We start from the raw sequence: 22,885 nt of genomic DNA, 5'->3' as shown, positions 1-22,885 counted from the left end.
TATTTTATGAATTCAAATAAACAAAGAAAAAAACACTTTTTTTAAAAAATGTTTTAAGACCTGATGTACTAATGCATAAGTTTGTTTCCAGAGGGCTTAACACCCTTATAAACAAAGGTTCTCTCTGCGTGAAAGTATTTGTAAATACTCTTGCGGTTGCAGGTTCATTCCATTTTAGCTTCAGTTCCGTCAGGTCTTTGCTACATCAAGGTAATTCAAAAATATATAGTAAAATAGGTTCAGGACTGAAAATAGGTACTGATTAGTTAGTGATAAGCCTAATGAAAAGCTGATGCTTACCAGATCAATAAGAAGATTGCATATATACACAAGAAATTTTATGAATATACTTTATAGTGTCTTTGTTTTAGGTAACTCATACAGAAACGCCATATCAGTACTCAACCGTCAGCCGGGAAATGCAATAACTGCGCTCCTATCGGCGAACTTTTAGTTATTGTTTGTCTATATGAGAAAGGCGTACCAGTGATGATTAAAAATTTCTGACAATGGCTTCATTGTCGACTCACCGACTCATTATAATTTAAACACTAAATTTAGCTTTGGAATACCACTGCCAATTTCTAGAGTGCGACAGAGTATTCGTTTTTGCACCATTCTACAAAAAATAAAATAAATATAAAGGGTTAGGACTTAAATTAAGATATTTTCGTTACTTTAAATATCTTTCAGAGATTTTGTTTTTTTATTCTGACTTATTTTAAAATTTCGTTACATTCTACTGAAAATTTTGATGGAAAGGGCCCAAAATATGACTTAACATCCTATTTGCTAACTCTACAATTTAATATTCATAATTAGAAAATATTTTGAAAGTCGTAAATATATTTTTTTAACCAAAGCCAACTTTTCGAAAATAAAATTTATTATCTCTAAAGTTAATTCGATTATATCAACTAAGGAATACTACTAATGCTTACTAATGCTTCACTTGTTTTATTAATAATTTATTTTAATTTATACATAAGATATCTTTCCCTTCCCTCTACAGAAAAAATTGTAGACTATAACTGCAATTATTATGAAGTTATAAATATAGTGTATAATTATAGTGTATAATAATTAAAATAATAATAATTACAGTTCCAGTATATTTGAGTTTTATTTATGATAGCAGTAAAAAAAGAATATACTACATATCTACAATGAAATTGTTTTTACACGAAACAGTAAAACAATAAGAACCTAACAAAATCTTAGTCATCGATAAATGAATTCCGATTATATTTTATTAAAACCAAACTAGATCTCTAATTATGGCATATTAATCCAGTTGAAAATGGTGTCTTTCTCAACTCCATCGACAATAGATTCAGATACGCATTCTGTTAACACAATTATAAAATATGTAGACGATACTTGCACTGAAGTGATACTTCAAGTACGAAATATAATACTTGAGAATGTGGATAATTAGAATGAAGAATATTAAAATAATAAATAGAAATCCTTACCAATATCTGCGCAGAAACAATAATAATAAAACAATAATCTTGCATTAAAATAATAATATTAAAACAATAATGTTGTATTGTCAACACATAACTTTATTTAATATTATTTAGATAAAAAATATATTTCACTCTGGTGTTGACATGGTAAACAGAGGACGTCTGTTCGAAATAATATACTTTATTTCGAGAAGAATCATGTTTAAAAACTTCCATTATGCATTAAGTATTGAGAAATATTATGCATTCAACGATTTGTTCTCAACTTTTGTGCAACTAAACATGTTGACGTCTCAGCTGACTTTTGCGTTACATCTAGGTAAAAGACTCGTCTGGGATTCGGATTAACAAGTTATGCACTTGCAACACCTGAAATTAGATTGATAAATGGAAAAATTTATTGAGGATAAGAATAAATATACATCAACCTTTTTAGATACATTTTGATATTTGATTGAAATTATTAGTAATTTCATTCGAATCCTTAGTGCGGTGTGATATTATGATATCGTATGTCCAACAAATGATAGAAACTGTTTTTCTGATGTTTTTTAGATTTGAGAAGTTACCACTCATATCATATTCATAATCATATAATCCATTGTATAAAGTGATATATAATAACTTCCATTATACACTAAGGATTGAAGGAGAGCGTCACATCTGGGTAATATACTCGTGTGAGATTCGGATTGAAAGGTAATTCACTTGCAAAACCTGAAATTAAATTAGTAAATGGAACACTTTATTGAGTGCAAGCATTCAAATAAAACTGCACCTACCATTTTCAAGATATTTCAATATATTACTCATAATATGTTAGTGTTTCCATTCACATTCCCATTCTTTGTTTAATGATGTAATGATATGATTTTCTGCGAATGATAAGAACTTTATTTATTTATACTATTTTTAGATTTAAAAACTTACCAATATTTTTACAACTGTAAGGCCTTACAATCCATAATTTCGAAATGACTTTTTATTATGAGCTGAATAGTAAATATCATACCTATATATACAAGAGAAGTCTACAATTTGGTGACATACAATTCTTTTACTACTTAACGAATTTGAAGAGATACTTCATTTCAATATGTTACATTTTTACCTTCATCTTTTAATAGGACCCTCATTTAAATTAATAGTAATGTCAAAGTATTATTAAACTGAATCAACAACATATAATTTAGATGAAAGGGCCGAAAAGAAATTTTTAATTTTCACTTATTGAAACTCTTTGGGAATATGAGGAATAAAAAATTTTATTTGAACGGTCAAATTTTTTTCTAAAAATCAAAGGCATCTTCTTTAAATATTAATACTTTACTGTCATTAAGTTTGCTTAAAATTTTTATTAATTGTTCAGAATAATCAACATTAGAAAGCACACGAGACATTCAATCTTGCTATAGGATTTAGACCTTTGGCAATTATTTCCAAGAAACGAATATTTATGTTAATCTTTAGGGGTGTGAAAGTTCAAATGCAAAAGCATTAGTTACTTGGGTGCGATCATTTAATATATATCAATATATCAATATATATTATATCACTCATATTCATATTCATATAATTCATATTTTTCACAACGATACACGTAATCAAACTGAGTATTGCTTCTATAGTCTACGAGAATCCTTCCAGCAAATCGCGCTAAGTTGTGTGGTTGTACACACTCAGAAGGAAAGCTGACAACAATTTATCGCAGTCTGCAGATCGCCCACATATTTGATATTACGATTTGTTCTTATTCACGCACTAAGATACGAGTATTTTATTTAGGACACGTAATTATTTTTGACTTATAAGTATATATAATATTATTTAGCTCTTACTAGTTTATTTGAATTGGGGTCCATATTACTGAGTTCTTAAATTAAGACCTTCTTCTCATTTTCTTTCACTAACTAAAATATAATTTGAAATCAAGTTCAGTTTCTCTAATCAACTTCTTCAGGCTTATGTTAATGTTCATCACAGTTCTTATCAGTGTTTACCCAACGCAATTTCATCACAACTTTATTTAAATGATTTAAGAAACACATTACTTTTTAAACGGTATAGTTTCTTGAGAATTACTCAGTGGAAAGACAATGATAAGTTGACAATTAATTTATTTACAAAAATTTTGACATAAATATACGAATAACACTTCAACGTAATCGATGTCAAATTAGACATCCATTGCAATTTAGACAAACCTAAAACTTTCCATTTATTTTGTTTTTGAAGTCAAGCGTTTTCTAGTACCGTAATCTGTATTTTATTTAAGAAAATCCATATTATCGAATATAAGACAAGTATTAAACAAGCATTAAGAAAAAACGATTCTCGGTATCGCCATCATACTTGATAAACCTCGCTGCGATCCTACAACTCAATTTTCATATTGGGTAGTCACAGTCGAGCTTGGTCACATCTGGGAGTTTTATTCACAGGATATTAATTTTTCTAAACTGAAATTATCAATGAAAACTTATCATATTATTAAAAAGAATATGAAGATGTGACAACTGACCATTAAAAGAATGTTTTAAACTTTGAAGTAATCCCGTTTCCACAGGGATTTATTCCATCTGTGTTAAACTTGACTGACATGTCAAGCTTGTAGTTAAAAAGCGTAATTGCTATTCTGTAATAAATTGAATGTTTATATAGCTTTTATAAGAAAAACTACTGTACCGTAAATACGATACATATGATCGGTATCGCCAACATAATTGATACACCTCGCTGTTACCCTACATCACCATATTAATAAAGGGTAGTCACAGTCGAGTTTGAGTCACATCTTGGGGAAGGTATTCAGTTTGGATTTGACGTATATGAGTTATAGTTGACATGAATGCCAAGCTTATAATTCAACACCATAATAAATTATGTTCTACAATTTTAAAAATAGTTTTAGTTTAATTTTTATAAGAGAAATAGTTGTGAACCTACTCGTCATTAGAGATAAAATCAGGATAAAATAAAATTGATCAACATTGGAAATAGAAGCATTTTCCTGAAATAAAAGTTTTTGATTGGAAGATTGATTTTCAGTTTTTAGAACTTACCAATAAAACCATTGATCAAGAGAATTGAATTGTAGGTTTTATAATTCCGAGTCTTTCCTTTTCATGGTGAACATGCTTTCACCTGGCGGACATTTTTCACTAAAAACAAATAAACGAGAAGACTTTAGATGCTGAAGTTTAAATTATTTCAGCAATAAATTTATTTGCAGCTACTGTACTTACTTTATTTTTATTTTTAATATAATTTGTCAACATTTTAAATTAAATTAATTAATTATATTTTTCATATTAATAGTTTAATATGATATTGTGGGTAATACAGCAACGGAAAATTTTGATTGGAACGCCAAAAAGTTTGTGAATAAATACTTAACCTAATTCCTAATTCTATAATTATATGAAATATAAATTTTTTTTGATTGGGGATATCAAATTTTTTTGAAAATCAAAGCTTTCTTTATTAAAGTAAATTATTGAAGTAGTAGCTTAATACTAAAATATATTCATATAATGTTCCGTCTTGGGTACGCTGGAAGTCAGTAAGGATAATATTCTTGGATTAATTGATAACCTGTTTCTGTGAAACACGATCTTTACTGTATATGGTATTACTGTATATGGTATTTTTAATAAGTACCCATAAAAAATTAGTAGTAATAATAATTTACATTTCGAGAGTTGAATATATTATTAAAAATTTGTAGTAATTAAATACTACAGATGTTTTAAGAGTATTAAACTACAAAATAAAAGAAAATACTCGTATTTTTCATTACATAAAATGCAGTTTATTGTTTGCAGTGTTGTAATAAATATTTTTTCTTGGACCTAGATACAAATACAGATACTTAAAAGAAAATGTGGCTAGATACAGATTCAATATAGGTGTGAAAATTTAAAACTACTAAAAAATTATTTATTTTAACCACACAATATTATTAATTTAACTAGAAGGAACTTCCTCAGAGGAAGTAATTGTCTACTAGACCTCAAAATCCTTTTAATAGGAGCAGATGATACCTGACGGATTATTTATACCATTGACTATTACTATTATTGACTATTGATATCAACTGCTTAGATTTCGTTTCTAGGTAAAATTATTTTGCCATTTCATACTTATTGGAACTCAATTTTTTTGGTAGTCTATGTACCAGGTTAGAATAATAACTATAACTATTTAATATTTTTTTTGTTGTTTATGGGCGATTGTACGTATCCATACAAATTCTATATACAAATTTCTTTTATGTAATTACAGATGTAAGTTACAGGGAATGACATATATTTCATTAAACTACAAGATACGGCAATATGTAAACAGATACAATATTTTTATACTTAAAATATTCACATTACAACACGGATTATATATATATATATTGTAAAATTTCTGATAGGTACTGATGGTATAATTATAAGACAAAAAAAAGACTATTATTATATTTGCAATTGAAATATATTTTTTAAAAATATGTCAATAGAAAAAACAAATTTCATGCAGTCAATTGTATACGTCAATTTCGTTATAAGTCATACACTGGGAAGCGCTTATATATATAGCATCAAACACTTGCTCTGCTTACACCTCGTTAACCGAAATGAATGTACCATTACTAATCCATTATAGTACAACCAGCAGTACTCCTTTTTTTGACAGTTTCTTCGACAAGTTTCAGAATAGAAAAGCTTCTTTCCAAACAGTTTGACGTTATAACATAGATATACAAATTCCAAACAATAATTTTTTTCAGTACAAGCACAACATCACATAAATAAACCTATAAACAATAGGACAAATAAAAAAACAAAAAATAATTAATATTAATCTTACCATTGCAAAATTTTAAGTAACTTCTAAAATTTTCTACCCAGGCTAATAAAAGAATTGAGTAGTTAGGTCTTGCTGATCCTTGGAGATATCTTTATAAAATAACTACAGAAAGATACATAACATCAGATATAGCATTTATAAATATAAATAAATTTAACTAAATGCAACAAAAAAAAGTTATCGTTGTCTTACCAAGGACCTATTGTTAAACTGTGTTTAATAAATATTTATTCAGGTGGTGGTGGTGGAGCCGGTGGTGAGGGGCGTTTAACACATCTCTTCTTCGGGGTTTTGTCACCATCTTTAATATTTAAAAGGATTTATAAAAAAACCAATCGCAAGATAAAATAATGGCATTTACTTACGAAAGCATAGGTAAGCAATTAGCGTGAGCATTGCCTTTTCTGTTCTTCCTATATGAGAGCAGGAAAAAACTGTACGATTTTGAAGAAAGTCCCAAAAAAGTTGCACTTTTTAAAGGATATATAAAAATAAATATCCACTGTTACATTATTTAATAAATGAAAATTCTTAAAAATTATTAAACAAAATTTTAATCTTAAATCAAAATAAACGTTTACTTTGTTAGCATGAAAATTCAATAATTTTTATTATTATTATGTTATGGCCAGTTGACTCAGCGCGCTGGAGCACTTTTACTCTCTATTAATTGCGAGGTTTCTTCATAACCCCTCTCTACGCCTTGTCTAGATTATTGTTCATCACTTCATCAGACTAAGCAATAACTAACCTCAGATCTGCATACCTCCCCGAGGAGCCTGTAACCAATCTGAGATTCGATAACGCGGTACTGGTAAACCTGTCAATTTTCGTAAATAATTTCAAGGCATATATATTTATATTTTTCTATAAAAATTTATTAAAGCTATTATTAAGTTTACACTGCACCACAAACCTTAGCACTCTAAATTTTTTAATGGCCTTCGTGTATAGTTCCAAGAAAATAAACTATTTTATTATGCTATGTATGTATGTATTTAATGAAATGTACTTTCTTTATATGAAGGAAATAAAAATTATAAATATTTTTTAGCAAAAAAATTGTTAAAATTAATTGTTAACCACTTCCGCAATTACTTACTTCTGCACTCAAAATTTATGTTGTGTCAATAACTTCATAGAATATAATTAGATCCATACCTATAAACAAATACTAACCTTAACTATGCAATAGTACAATACAAGCTATGCACTCCTCATAATATTTATAGGGCAGACGTGTTTCTCTTAAAATATGCTATTTTAAATCATATTGATTACGTCACGCCCATTTTACTTTCAACATTACATAAAAAAAGTCCTGTAGATACTTAACATAATTTTGCTTTCCACACGTGTTTTATTTGGTATGAAGATACTTATTTTGAAGCTGGCGCCAACCACTTTAACGCCTCCTTGTCAAGGATAACATTTCGTAGTTTCGTTTAAGCAATTAGGCATGACTTGACGCTTCTTGTATTCAATAGAAGTATTTTGTTTGTATGTATTGGTTTCCTCAAATTTTCCTTATTTGGTTCAATAAACATACTAATATCCTTAATATCTTCAAAATGCTTGCAACGGTACTGTGACTGTCCTGCCTTGAATGTTTGGGATGCATATGTTAAAGAATATGCTGGAGATATTCTCAAGAGGGAGTTTATTGTTTTAAGTGACATTTTAATTGGTATTTATTGCTGCTTAAGTTGTGGAATCTTGTCAAATTTTTTCACCTCATATATTAGGCAATTTGTGGTTAAGAAATAATAAATTGAACTTCAACTATTGAGAATCGTAAAATAAAAATATATTTAATATATATTTATATATATATTATATATATTATATAATATATGATATATATATCATATATACAGTGGCTCACAGCTTATTTCGTGCAAGCAATATTTTTGTAGATTTAGTCGTGAAAATCCAAAATTTTGTTCAAAATAAAAAATTTTAAATATGCAACTTTAAAGAATGTTTAGTTTTTATTATAAAACAAAAAAAAAATTTAGCAAAAATATCAATATTCAAGAAGTTAAGTGAACAAAAACAAACATACACCAAATTCTGACCTCACAGCTTATTTCGTGCAATACATTTTTTTTTAGAAAATTAATAATTTTTGGCATAAAAAAGTGAATTTTAGTATTTAGTGGGATAGTCCTTTTGTTTAATTACTGCCTCCAACCTTGAACGCATTGAAATAACTAATTTTTGAATATATTCCACTGACATTTTTTGCCATTCCAATTTTAAAGCAGCTTTCATACTTTCCTTGCTATAAATGTTACATTTTCTTATGTTAGTTTCCAGAATATGCCATAAATTTGCTATGACACTAAAGTCAGGTGATTGTGGAGGTGTTTGGATGATGTGTGGATAATTCCCAACAAGCCAAGTCTGCACAAGACCCGACTTGTGCTTCAGATCGTTATCCTGGTAAAAACAGAAATTGTTAATTATGCCTAAATATTCGGCACTTTTATGCAAATTTTGCTTTAAAATATTAAGATACACTTCTTTATCCATTGTTGATTCTATAAATTGTAGATTACCTACTCCTGCCGCTGATTTACACCCCAATACTATCACATGCCTGCCGACGGTTTCGCATGCAGTTTACCAAACACCACCTGTACAAGAACAGTTCTTTCTGAAACGCAGTATTTTTTGTCAATTAGAGTAAATTTAATCTCTACGCTTCAGATGGTAAATCATATGTGAAATACTATTAAACATACGCCAAATATATCACATACTAAGCTCCAAAAAGAAAATTTATATGGCACAGTTAAACACGGTGGCAAGCATGTGATAGTATTGGGGTGTAAATCAGCGGCAGGAGTAGGTAATCTACAATTTATAGAATCAACAATGGATAAAGAAGTGTATCTTAATATTTTAAAGCAAAATTTGCATAAAAGTGCCGAATATTTAGGTATAATTAACAATTTCTGTTTTTACCAGGATAACGATCTGAAGCACAAGTCGGGTCTTGTGCAGACTTGGCTTGTTGGGAGTTATCCACACATCATCCAAACACCTCCACAATCACCTGACTTTAGTGTCATAGCAAATTTATGGCATATTCTGGAAACTAACATAAGAAAACATAACATTTATAGCAAGGAAAGTATGAAAGCTGCTTTAAAATTGGAATGGCAAAAAATGTCAGTGGAATATACTCAAAAATTAGTTATTTCAATGCGTTCAAGGTTGGAGGCAGTAATTAAACAAAAGGACTATCCCACTAAATACTAAAATTCACTTTTTTATGCCAAAAATTATTAATTTTCTAAAAAAAAATGTATTGCACGAAATAAGCTGTGAGGTCAGAATTTGGTGTATGTTTGTTTTTGTTCACTTAACTTCTTGAATATTGATATTTTTGCTAAATTTTTTTTTGTTTTATAATAAAAACTAAACATTCTTTAAAGTTGCATATTTAAAATTTTTTATTTTGAACAAAATTTTGGATTTTCACGACTAAATCTACAAAAATATTGCTTGCACGAAATAAGCTGTGAGCCACTGTATATATATATTTATATATATATATTTATATAATATATTAAAAATATATTATAAGATTTATATAAAATAAATCGTAAAATTCATAATATATATGAATGCCCAAAAATAGGAATTATGAGTTTAATTTATCAAGAGCAATGTAATGAAGGCATATGAATTTAATCAATGTTATTAAGTCGATTCTTCACATCAATTATTAGTAACGAGCGAATAATCTCTTTATCAATACATAGCTTTCTTAGAAATACCATCAAACTATGTACTATTTTTAAATGAGAATCTACTAAATAGAGGCTGTTGCAAGCCATGATGACTTATAGTATTATAAAACCAGTTTTTAAAATTTTTCATGATATAATGAATCACTTTTATCAAAAAGAAATCAACAACCCAATGTTACACAAACTCCTTGGAGGATCTGAATGACAGTGTTGGAAAAGACAGTTTGTATTTAGGGAAAAACAAAGGATACTTATAAAAATAATGCACTATTGATTAAATTTACAGTCAAAGCAATATTTTACTTATCCTAATCGTTTCATTAAATGTTCTTGGGAAAGGGTGATGCATCAATTGATGGTTACTTCAAATAAGTAGGTAAACACAATCTTATGACAAAAGTTGCAAAACATTGAAAAAAATATATCAATCTACAATCAAAAACAAGAATTAATGGAAAATATAAATATTTTTTTATTGTTGGGATGCATAGGTCAATATTGATAAATTCAATCATTTGAATCTGAGTATGAGAATCGCTTCTCAGCACCGTTACCATGCACCGTCACCAGTATGCATTCTACTGATTATTTACATAATGAGTTTGATCTCTTTATTATCTCAGACAATATTTCATGCTATTGAGTTAGCGAATTTCAAAAAAAAACTTGCGAGATAAAAATAGCTGAAAATTTTTTTACTAATTATAACTTTATGATAAATTTTACTTTTATTTGTAATCATATAATAATAAATACTGTAATAATAATAATTGATTTGCTATTTCATTAAGATTACTAACTTCAAACACCTTAACAGTGATTGCAGTGATCCTATAGAAACAGTTTTTTACTGAATATATATAATTGCTATATTCAAGAACCTTTTAGTTCAACAATAAGAAAATAAATATCTTTTCCGAAAAATAATTTTATAAATTAAAATAATTGAAATAATTTATATTGTGCATAGAAAGCAAAAACATATATCAACTATTGGCCTATTAACTAGTAAGAAGCATATTTTCTTGAATTTGATTGAAGTTCTGATTAATCCAAAAAGTAGGAAGACAGCAAAACTCATTAATTAGAAAAACAAATTTTTGGTCAATTTCTAAGAAAATTAATTTTAATTATAGGGTATCTGGGTCTCTGATTTGCATTGAATCTTCATTTGATAATTCTAATATTTTCAGAAAACGTTTGTAATGAAATATTATATATTTCATACAAATCACTTCAAAAAGTTCATCTAGGATTGAAAGAATATATAATACTAATTTTTTTCAATATATTTAATATGTTTTTATTTGTTAATCTATTAATTTCATATATTATTTAATGATGAAACATAATATTAAGTTTCTTCAATATATTCAACACATATTTATTTGTTATCTTTTAATCTCATATTTTATTTAATGTCACACAATAATTAAATTATTAAATTAATTGATGTATTATCTTTTTATATATAAAAAATGTATTTCTTCAAATCGTTAAACTGTATAATGTTGATCAAATTAAAGAGCAATCACCTTAAAAAATATTGATTTATATAAAAACTAATTTATTTTTAATAAAAAGATTTGTTAGCACTTGTAAAACAGAAGAAAGTATATGAATACTGAAATATTCATATGAAATCAAATTATGTTAAAAAATAAACGAAACGCCCACAAGAGCTAAAAATGTTTTCGAAAAAGTGAACTCAAGAGCATTTTCACATACCGTACATTTTCACATTTTTAAAAAAGAAAAGTATCTTTATTTATGTTGATATGTACAGAAATCTGTCTAAACCAATTAAAACGATGCACTAAATTTAGAACTGAAACAAGCGAAGATATGGAAATGAACGTTGCAGACGCGATCTCTGAGATACAAAAAAAGGAGGTGCATGTGTGTTGCATGTGAGCCAACGAATAGCATTTGGAATATTTAAAGATTTGAATGATCCACACACATTAACTTCACTGTTTTCAATTATTTCAAGAAAATCTGGTATCCAAGCAGGAAAGGGGGAAAATCCTATTGAAAAGTACAACAAGAATTTTGAAAATAATTTCAGTAGTCAGCCAACTTTAGCATTGTTTAGTGTTGTGGCAGCAATTAACTTAATTAAATCATTTGTGTTATTGCTAATCTAATTTACGGCATAAAAGAGCAAGCGCGAAATAACTCAATTCAGCAATATATCTCTTAGATATCACAAAAACAAAAAGCACGAGATAAAAAATATAAAAATTCACGAAACGCGAAACTCGCATCTACGCACGCTTTTGGCTTTAAATTTGTGACTGTGCAGTTTTAATTCAAAAAAGAAAAGATTTTATATATTTTAATTTTCGCAATAAAAGAACTCAAGACGTCGTGTGCTGCTGTCGTCCTCAATAGAAAAGAACAATCTTCACGCGACAATTTTCTTAATTAATTGATACTTAATTGAATTATTTAAGCAAGAAACTTAAAACTGATTTATATTATCAATTAAAAAATGCTTAACTATCAACAACAGTTAAGCAATATCAGCAACAATATTGGCAGCAATGACAATGCAACAGCAACAGCAGCTGTAAACAATTTCTACTACAGTCAAACGCAAAGTGCAACTTCAGTAACAGCAACAGCAACAGCAACAGCAACAGCAACAGCAGCAGCAGCAGCAGCAACACAAACGGCTATGTCAGCAGCAACATTGCAACATTTACACAATTTAACGCAAGAACAGAATTTTTATGCAAGTCATAATTGTCACGCGCATACCGACGGCAATGACGTCATCAATGTCGGTACCAATAACAATAATTCAGTTGCACATTATCAAAATCAAGGTACTGCATTGACGGGAAATGGCGTCGGAATTGAGCAAGAGACCAAGGCAAACAGTTTTATATCCGTGAAGGGTTCGGAGAATGTAAAACGATTTTCGGTGAATAATTTATTGGAATTAGCCAGTGATTGTCACATCTCGAACAAACTGCAACATCATTCAAATCTGAGCAGTACAGCACTGGAGGACTTGGGTATGTACGACAGGCACGTTTAATGTGAATCGTGCTAAGTTTGCTAGGATTGAAGTAATTTTTGTGAAAAGAAATTCCAAAGTGCAAAGTATTTCTAAAATTATTTTTCTCAAGGATTGCTTGAAATTCTTGCTATAAAAAATTATTTTTACATTATTAAATGAAGTAGATACAATGAGGAGTTCTTCATTGAATATAGCAAATCAATTCTCAAATTCTCAAAATGCAGTATATATAGTTGCCTTAAAAGAATTATTGATGTAGTGAGTAACAACTTACATTTATTTATTATAATACGAATTGAAAAATTTGAAAAGTAACAAAAAAATAACGACAGAAATGCTTGAAATACAATTAAATTTATGAACTATAGTAAACATATCGCTAACTTAAATAAGACCGAAAGAACAAAGTCATCCATCGGAATAAAAAGAAGTGCCTTTTAAATAATCATGAGAAGAATATCCTATACTTATAAATAAATTGTAATAAATTTTGTTTCTTAAAACGAAGTAAATATCTTTAACTTACTTACTTATGTGGCCATAACAACCCGTTACCGAGTTTCGGCCTGACGCAGCATGTCTCCCTAGGTGCCTCTGCTGCGTGCGCACCTTCTCCAGTCTCGTATATCAAGTCCAGTTAGTGCTTCCTCAACTTGATCACTCCACCGGAGACACGGTCTACCTCTACGTCTTCTTCCGCCAACTACTGCTTCAAACACCTTTTTCGCCGGAGCATCTTCATCCATTCTCACGACATAACCAAGCCAGCGAAGCCGCTGGATGTTAATGCACTGAATTATATCAATGTCTTGGTAAAGCTCGTACAGCTCGTGGTTCATTCATTCTTACGAAGAACTTTTCTCTCGAACACTCCCTGTGCTGCTTCATCATTCTGTGATAACGTCCACGCTTCTGCGCCATACAGAAGCACAGGGAGGATGAGCGACCTATAGAGCGTGTTTCGTTTGTCGAGAGAGAGCTCTACAGCCCAATTGCCTACTGAGCCCATAGTAGCACCTATTAGCAATGGTGATTCTTCGTCTGATCTCCAGACTGACATCATTTGTGTTCGTTAAGGCGGTGCCAAGGTAGATGAAATCCTTGACAGATTCGAAAGTATAGTCGGCAGCCACTAGCTCGGTGTCAAAGCGAAGCACATTTCTACCAGTAGCCGACATATACTTCGTTTTTCCCTCAATATTTTTAACTAATTAGAGTAAATTTACCTATTTAAAAGGTTATTAAAGTTATCTTATAGTTTTTCAATATCTTAATCTTTTTATTCTAATGTGGCTCATCCTTTATAGCTTATATTTTTCCAAATCAAATGGCTTGTTACTTCGGTTGCATAGTTCCAAACGATATCTATCAATTAATCTATCCTGTGATCTATACTTTTTTATTCACTCTATACAGTGTTATCTATTCTGTAATTATGAAAGTAAACCTAGATGGGATACACTTAAGACTAAAATTTGTATCATATTTTGATTTAGTATGTTGTCTAAATTTTGCCATTAGATATAAAATAGAACATCAATCTAATGCTCTCCATTTCAGTACTGTATTCTTTAAAGGAAATCTTCAATGACTTCTCGGCACATAGCTCCACCATAACTTGAACTATGTTCACTCTTGACTATTTATCAAGAGTTTCAGAATGCTCCATTTAAATACGATCCTTTACATACAAAAAAAATTCAGTAAGAGCATATTGTATGGCTTATAGTACTGTTATGCTGAAAATACACATCTTTTACAACCATGTCTTCAATTATGCACGCAAAAATATTGATTATCATATATTGATCAGAACTTGATAATTCCTAATTAATATGAATATTTAGTGATCAGAATTAACCATTTATGTGAAATATTATTTATTTAAAAAAAAAACTGGCCCTTCACACCTCCAGATCATATACGATACATACGACAATGACTTTTTATGCTTATAATGATATTACTACAAATACTTCTGGATATTCGCTACGCCATATGTGACAGTTCAGTTGTTTGGAATATTCACTAAGCTCAGAACTTATAAGTAACTCGCGTAAGTCGTTCAGCTATTACAAGATTCGTATTATTAAATAGCAAGCCTTTGGTTACTAAAAGAATGTTACGAAATAGACACATACAACACTTATTTCCCTTAAATTTTTTCTTTGATACATTTAATTCCCCTCGATTATGTTTTTTTTGTTCCTCCTAATAACTACTCTACTTCCTCAATCATATCATTTATTTTTAGTGCATCCACAATATCTTTAAGGCATATTTATCACAAATTTTTTTTAAATGACATACTCATAGTTATATAGACTCGAACATTAACTGTCCATAACACTGCGTTAAACTTTTGTATCTAATTTAATCAAGTTCATTGCAATTTGTGCTTTCTATTTTTCTTAAATACAATCTTTTCCATCTTCTAATAGAAAATAGATAACTTTGCTGTCCATCCAGAGCCCATAAGATACTACAAAAAATCGTGAGTTACTCTTGATTCCTTTCCAACAAAAAAATATTCATAAAAAGAAGATCGACAACACATCCAGTAGTAAATTAAGGGCAGGCATCATAGAGGCTACTAGATACAGAAGTAACCGATATATCAGGCTTTACACGTGAAATAAAGCGAAAAATATTAAGGCCATTGAAAAAGGAATACGTATATATCATATCAGATAAAACCATAATAAACTAAAAGAAGGGGATAAAACTATACAAAATATAAAAAAATTGTTTGAGTGGATATGATTTTAGAGCTCATATCAATTTAATTGATCTAATGATTTTAAAGATCATATATTGTTCTTATTCTTAATATCTTGCAACTAATATATGAGACTTTTACAATTCTTTTGTAAATATAATATAACATAGCCACAATTGAAGATCATATTTTCACATTATTTGGCCAATACAAATAATCCGTACCTAATGCAGCACATAATATTAGATACATAATAAGATTTTTATTAAAATATATACCCGAATATGTATTCATAAGGTCACCTTTCTTAAGCCCTTTTTTCTTACAAGAAGATCTCCTGAAACCTAATATATCCGAATGTATTCTTTTCTCTCCAATCATGTACGATCTAACATAATTTTTGACATTGTCTCTCTCATTTCCTAAACATTCGTTTTAAAATTAGTATTGTACTGTTGAGGATATATTATTGAATACAAAATTATTGAATATACAAAATTTTGTTCCAAACTTTCTCAAAAAAATTGTATGACAGGAAAATGTCACAATTTAATGTTCCCATATCAACTTTTTCTCAATGTATTTCCTCTTCTTGGATTTTACACAAAATCAGAGATCAAAAAATTAAAATATCGCACACAGAATTCATAAGTCACCGCTTTGCGGGAACTCTAAAGTCAAATGATTTATAATTAGGTGAAAATTTAGTGCTCTTTAAAATTTAATTATTCATTTCATAACATTTTCCACTAATGCTGCCGACTTGCGGCTGCAATTCAAGTAAAATGATTGTGATAAATTGGTGCATGCAAGTGCGCCATATGTGGCCAATTTAAGAAGGCGGTACATGAATTTGAGGTTTGACAACAGCCACTGAAGAGCTGTCAGCACACAAGATACGCACTGTAGTTGCGATAATCAAGACGACATGACGTCTTGCAAGTCAACCGATGAATACGAGTATTGGAACATCTTCTTGGTGCAAAGCATATTATGACATCACGTAATATTGTGTGATCTTATATGACTACTAAGCGATTCTTCGAATTTTCGTGGCATAACCAAAGAAAACGTTCCAATTTTTGACTTATTTTGTTGTAAGATTATCAATTGAATAAAGTGACGTTTCTATATTAACCACAGAAATATCTACTTATACTGAACTAGAAATAATATGTTTATTGAAGTGTTCGAAACTAAATACATTTGAGCATATGGCTAACAATATTGCATACACATATTAAGAATATAGATTATATATTGAATGTACACAAATATAGAGACCACACAATACTATAAAGTATCTCAAACCAGAAATAAATCTACGGTAACACAAGTCAAATCAATTTGTCAACAAATAAAAACCACACAAACTAGAATTTAAATCCAATCCAAGTCCCTTGCGAACAAAAATCTTGTAGAAAAAGATTCAAATTATAACCCAATAAAAAATAATACTGAAAAAAGTTCTTTAATTGAAGTTTTCCCATAAAAAATGCAGTACGAAATTTTTCTGTAAAAAACGGGTACTATTTTTGTTTGCGATTAGGAAAGGATGTGCAACCGATGCAGCGCAATGCACATGCTACAAAATGCTCAAGTAAATTAAAAGAGACATAACGACGCATTTACGATGGAATTTTTTATAACACTCGCGGGTGCACTATTCCAACTTGAATGAACGGATGAGCAGCCTGAAGAACGCTTTACCACGCTCAAGTGATAAACACCCATAATTTCGTACTCGGACTAACAAACGTATTTCGTATGATGTCTCCATATCCCCCTTTTACAATTTTTTAACATTTTCATTTTTTATAGATACAGATACAAAAAAAGATAAGTGCACACGAGTACGTATTCATCTAATTTATGGTATCATGCAACGCCTGATATAGAATACCCGGCCGCCACTGTCAACGCAAATTAACTTTATGTCATGTTGACAATGTCGGAATTGCCTTTCAACCATGGAATTTTTGGTACCGTGCTGTGTGCTCAGTGCGCTCATAAAAGTTTCGCTTTCTACGATTATTGAATTGTGCACCACCGATTGATGTAATAAAATCAGCGCAGTTTGTTGAGCGCTGATTTTGGGCGCCGAGTATCAGTTGTTCTGATTCCTTTGTGTATAAGCCGCTAAAAAATAGTATTTTATGACTGTATGTAATATTATACGCATGTGAGCGAACACTATATAGAGTGCTCATACGATCCATTGAAATAGAAAAGTAAATATTAAATTGTCTGCATTAAATAGTAGAACAAGATATTTGTAAAAAAATGTGGAATAAGATATATACTACAGTGAATTTCAATATTAATTTCATTTCAATATTATTCCATTTGAATAGTGAGTTTTCTTGAACTTTTGCACTTTACGAAGGTATAGCTCTATTAGTGGCCATATGATTTGAAGATAATTTCTACATTATAAAAAATATTACAATTACAAGAAGTGATTACTTATGGAATAGAGGAAGAGATTCCCAATTGCTTATGAAATGCAAAATAAATATTGTTTGATAAAGTTTGTCAATTGAATTCTTTTTCATTACAAGAAACGAAAAAAAAAATTTTGCAGCTAAAAAATTTAACAAACACAAGTCCTGTTACTTTATATTTTCACTAAGTAAAGGGAAAATTTTATCTTCTGTAACCTCGAAGAAATATCATCAAAAATATGCAATAAAACTATATTCTTTATATACTTTTGTTCAAATATATGCTGTTTCGTCCCTCTGTGATAACATCCGAGGCCTCACAATAAGCAACCTAAAAAGCGCAAGAATTATCGATCAAACGATCACTCAACATCCTCACTAACTACTAAACCGATAGCACTACCAATTCGCAACAATAAGCATTTGACTCGAAGATGAGGAAACAACTATGCATATTCTTTTTGACTGTCCAGGTTTAATAACGCATAGAAGAAACTTCTATGTTGAGGCTAGTTGAGTTGAGTCAGTACACCTGAGCACTTTTACTCTCTATTAACTGCGAGGTTTCTACAAAACCCCTCTTTGCGCCTTGACTGGATTATTGTTTGTCACTTCATTAGACTAAACAATAATTGACCTCAGATCTGTATATCTCCCCGAGGAGCCTGTTACCATTCTGAGATTTGATAACGCGGTGTTAGTAAGTCTGTCAGATTTCGCAAATAATTTCAGGGCTCTATCCTTCATGTATTTTTTGATGGGACCAATCTTGAGGTCCCTGAGGATGTCATTCATCCTAATGTACCAAGGAACTTTGAAAAGTCTTCTCAGAGCCTAGCTTTTTGCAATTTCTAACTGGTGAATAGTAGTGTTTGTAGCTTTGCTAAACGCTACACAACAATATAGAAGTGTTTCATATGGTTTTTTGTCACCAGAATAGATTAAGAGCTCTTCTCTAAATTTAGTTCTGGACTTTGTTCACAAAGCTTTAAAGAATTTTGTGTAATCAATAGTGAAATTGATACAATAGGACTCTTCTGGTCGTAATACCGGCTGTTGGGCGATTTCTCGTTAAAGCTTTAATAATATTACTAAAATTAAACAATTAACTATCTTTTCACGCTCGATCTTTTAGGTTGTTTAGTTTTTATAATAACTTAGAGAATTCATGTCAGTTGCCTCAAAATATAATTTTTCTTAACACCTTATAATCCATACCACTCGCTTATAAATTTATTCATGTTAACAATCAAATAATAATTTAGCTCCCTACAAAACATTTCAATTGTGTTAATTACTTTTAATATTATTTTCTATTAAAAACCAATTTTCAACAAATATTCTATCGCCATCATCATCATTATCAGCATCAGCATCGTTCCAGCTATTGCAACCCAATGTAGGTCGAAACTTTCTTCACAGTACTACTCTAGTTTATACGCTTAATGTCCTTGATTTCATAATTTCGGGTTTTCATAACTCATAACTCTGTTCTGGCAATAACAAAAACTTTATAATCAATTAAAATTTAAGTATCACTTAAATGCGATGAAAATCATAATATTTGTACCTAATTAATTTGTCATTTATAAAGAGAAATAAATATCTTAACTGTATAGAATCACGCTCAGTTGCACCCAATCATCACCATCCATTTAACTCACTTTTGACAAGTGACAACACTAAATCATTATTTTACGAGTTTTTAATTCGAAGATACAAAATGATCACTTTTTCAACATTTTAGTGCTGTTAGTGCTGTTAGTACCGTTGGTGCCGTTGGTGCCGTAAAAGGCGTGCAATGAACACAGAACTTTACAAATTCAAGAAAAACTATAAAAACAATTTTACAAACTGTCAACGACAATGAAAGGAAATACGGACGAAACATAAGGAAGACTGTTGCTGTTGTTTGCTGGAAGTGTTGTTACAGCAGCAATGCTGCAAGGAAAGCCATTGCAAACGTCACGTTAACAACAAAAGCAGCCAAGCAGGCAAGCATCCAGCAATAGAAATGCCAGCCGCAGCAGCGAAAGTATAAAATCCATGAAAAATGAAAAATGAAAAATTTAACGACATTGTGGACAGTAAAACGATACAAGAATTTTCGACATAAAATCAATTGATGTGGTGTTGATGTTGTATTGAAGTTAGGGATTTCCACGGCATGATGAAGGAAAATATCAAAAATTACGAAATATTTTATGACCTTTCACTTACAATGAAATTCAGCAAAACTCTGATTGTTGAAAGCACTAAAAATTATTTTGGAATAATTTTTTCTTTTTTTTTTTTGTTGGGGTCATTAAATTTGATTTAATGAATTTTTCTCGGAATAACTCTTAGAATTCAATTAAACTGAAAGCTGCTAACATTTGCATTAAATTCCTTGCTTCTTTTTGTATTATTTTTAGATGACAGTTTCCGTAGCGACTTTAGTGGCGATCATATTCAGGGTGGTAGCATGCAAACGCGCAAACCGCGCCGTAATCGCACCACATTCACCTCAGGACAGTTGACAGCACTGGAGAAAGTATTCGAACGTACGCATTATCCAGATGCATTTGTACGCGAGGAGTTAGCAACGAAAGTGGGTCTAAGCGAAGCGCGCGTACAAGTAAGACCAACTTGCAATTTGTACGGTGAACTCAAAATAATTTCCAGTATTCTAATTTATACTTCACCACAGGTCTGGTTTCAAAATAGACGCGCAAAATTTCGACGAAATGAACGCAGTACGAACAATGGACGCAGTTTATTAGCAACAGCATCACAGCCTGTGCCACCTATAACGAGTGTTCATAAATTCGCTACCGATAAGAGTGCGGCAGCACTGTTTCACCAACAAATGGATTTACCCCATCATGCAGCGGCCGCAGCCTATTCATTGAGTTTTCCAACACTTAGCATGTATTCATCCAAAGGCTATACGAACTCATACGGTGCATTTGGTGCGACGGCCGCTACAAATGCGGCCGCCGCTGCTGTTGCCAATGATGCTATTGGTGGTGCATTCTTCACACCCACCAATTATTGCACACCGAACTACCAGCACAGTTATGCTTCTTTGCGATATAAGAGTGCGCAAGGATTTTCCGCGTTATGATTTGAATTTCTGTCAATGACGAGTGTGACAATACAACTATTTAAGCAAACATAAATTTTATTTTTCTTTAGTTATATAAACTAGTATAATTAAAAATAAATATTAATAAAATTTTTTGTTAAGGAATATAATTACTGCAATTTATTGATATAGATTACACTGATAAAGATGAGTTAAGTCCGAGGTATTTATAGGCTATATACTATGTGCTTTAAAATGTTCGAACACCAAACTGCTGGAGTAGATCGAGTATTTTCGAATTCGAACAATTCAAATATTCAGAAAAGCTCGAGACATTCGTAGATATTCGAGCTACTGGAGCAGCAAAGCTTCTCGAGATTCCATTTTGATTTTATTTTATTTAATACAAATACGGGAAACAACAAACTCTCAAGCACTATTCGATGTACGGTTTAAGTACTAGAACACTGAAACGGTGGAAGTTTTCAACAACTCGAAAAATACAGCTCGAAGCACTAAAATACATCATCAATGTTAGGAATATAAGAAAAGATTAACAAATATAATCAAACAATAACAAATTTTTCTTACTTTTTGATTAGGTCTTCAGGTAGTATCAGATGACATTACAAAACAATGGGTTTCTAAAGGATCACTCTATTAAATACAGTATTATTATTTGTAATTTCTTAAAGTTTGATATTTGCAATTGACTTACCCGATATTGTTTGCTGCTTTTGTTTTTCTGTTAAATTCTCTCTTGATGCACTAAATACATATATACATATAGATCTATGTTTCAATGGTTGCGAATATTTTTTAACTTTTTATTGTTCTGGTAGTGGTGGCTCTATCATTTCAACCGCAATTCGTGGATCATTTGCTACATGCTGGTAACGATAAGCCATTGCTCTTTGTATTAATAAGAGTTCCCTAGCCGTAATTCTATTTTGCAACTTTTTTATCTGATAGTCCAATATTGGCTCTATTAGCTAACGAAGTAAATGAAAAGCAGAGCATGTTTTTGAGAAAATTTTCCTCACTTTTATATGTAATTTAACTTACCAATACTGCAAAGTGTATCGCTGCAATCCCATACAAAACATATTTTACTTTTGACATTTTACTTATAAGTGTTTTAGAAAAATAAATAAAATAAATTTATGCTTATGTACCACAATTCATAATACTTGCGAAATTTAGAAAATATATGTATTAAAACAAAAAAAGTACAAACAAATAATTTTTTTTCTTTCTTTAAAAATCAAACTCTATAAATTAAATATATTTCAATGCAGATATGATTAAAATATCTGTTTAAATATCTTTTTTTTTATTTAAGTACATTGAAATGCCTCGATTAAGCAACAGTCACCAGCTTTAGTAACTGGCGACTCTAACTGAAGCAACAGCCTTTATTATATTAAATACAACAGTCTCCGACTCACAGTTTCGATATTTTCTAAACTAGTAGAGATAAGGCCCAATCGACCCCTCCAAAGTTGGACCCAAATACGGTCAACTTTTACATATTTAA

The 22,885-nt window shown here is 30.2% G+C and overlaps 1 protein-coding gene and 5 long non-coding RNA genes across 8 annotated transcripts; 1 reads left to right on the top strand and 5 right to left on the bottom strand.

Moving 5' to 3' along the window:
• Nucleotides 1–32: 32 nt before the first annotated feature.
• LOC119671205 lies at nt 33–810 on the bottom strand. Its single transcript, XR_005251786.1, has 4 exons — nt 678–810; nt 531–619; nt 301–465; nt 33–245 (listed from the first exon to the last, which is right to left on the bottom strand). It is a non-coding gene; the product is annotated as an uncharacterized LOC119671205 (long non-coding RNA).
• Nucleotides 811–1,779: 969 nt separating this feature from the next.
• LOC119671202 lies at nt 1,780–2,720 on the bottom strand. 3 transcript variants are annotated; one of them, XR_005251780.1, is made up of 5 exons: nt 2,584–2,720; nt 2,403–2,503; nt 2,255–2,347; nt 1,901–2,189; nt 1,780–1,841 (listed from the first exon to the last, which is right to left on the bottom strand). It is a non-coding gene; the product is annotated as an uncharacterized LOC119671202 (long non-coding RNA). The 3 variants fall into 3 exon arrangements; XR_005251779.1 differs by having other exon boundaries at nt 2,403–2,484; XR_005251778.1 differs by having other exon boundaries at nt 2,403–2,720.
• Nucleotides 2,721–3,572: 852 nt separating this feature from the next.
• LOC119673835 lies at nt 3,573–4,888 on the bottom strand. The gene is made up of 6 exons (XR_005252183.1): nt 4,718–4,888; nt 4,535–4,633; nt 4,419–4,482; nt 4,158–4,359; nt 3,994–4,107; nt 3,573–3,931 (listed from the first exon to the last, which is right to left on the bottom strand). It is a non-coding gene; the product is annotated as an uncharacterized LOC119673835 (long non-coding RNA).
• A 1,047-nt stretch (nt 4,889–5,935) lies between these two features.
• Nucleotides 5,936–6,836, bottom strand: LOC119673829. Its single transcript, XR_005252182.1, has 4 exons — nt 6,695–6,836; nt 6,522–6,630; nt 6,330–6,431; nt 5,936–6,276 (listed from the first exon to the last, which is right to left on the bottom strand). It is a non-coding gene; the product is annotated as an uncharacterized LOC119673829 (long non-coding RNA).
• A 5,934-nt stretch (nt 6,837–12,770) lies between these two features.
• On the top strand, nt 12,771–21,387 carry LOC119667037 (paired mesoderm homeobox protein 1-like). Its single transcript, XM_038076318.1, has 3 exons — nt 12,771–13,113; nt 20,696–20,898; nt 20,971–21,387. Exons 1-3 carry the CDS (start codon nt 12,771–12,773, stop codon nt 21,385–21,387), a joined length of 963 nt encoding a protein of 320 aa, XP_037932246.1.
• A 125-nt stretch (nt 21,388–21,512) lies between these two features.
• Nucleotides 21,513–22,103, bottom strand: LOC119673823. The gene is made up of 3 exons (XR_005252181.1): nt 22,067–22,103; nt 21,940–22,005; nt 21,513–21,863 (listed from the first exon to the last, which is right to left on the bottom strand). It is a non-coding gene; the product is annotated as an uncharacterized LOC119673823 (long non-coding RNA).
• Nucleotides 22,104–22,885: the final 782 nt, after the last annotated feature.

Source organism: Teleopsis dalmanni, chromosome 1 (assembly GCF_002237135.1).
Source record: "Teleopsis dalmanni isolate 2A chromosome 1, ASM223713v2, whole genome shotgun sequence".
Lineage (NCBI taxonomy): Eukaryota > Metazoa > Arthropoda > Insecta > Diptera > Diopsidae > Teleopsis > Teleopsis dalmanni.
The sequence above is the reverse complement of the archived record's forward strand: the minus strand, read 5'-3'. Positions and strand labels throughout refer to the sequence as shown.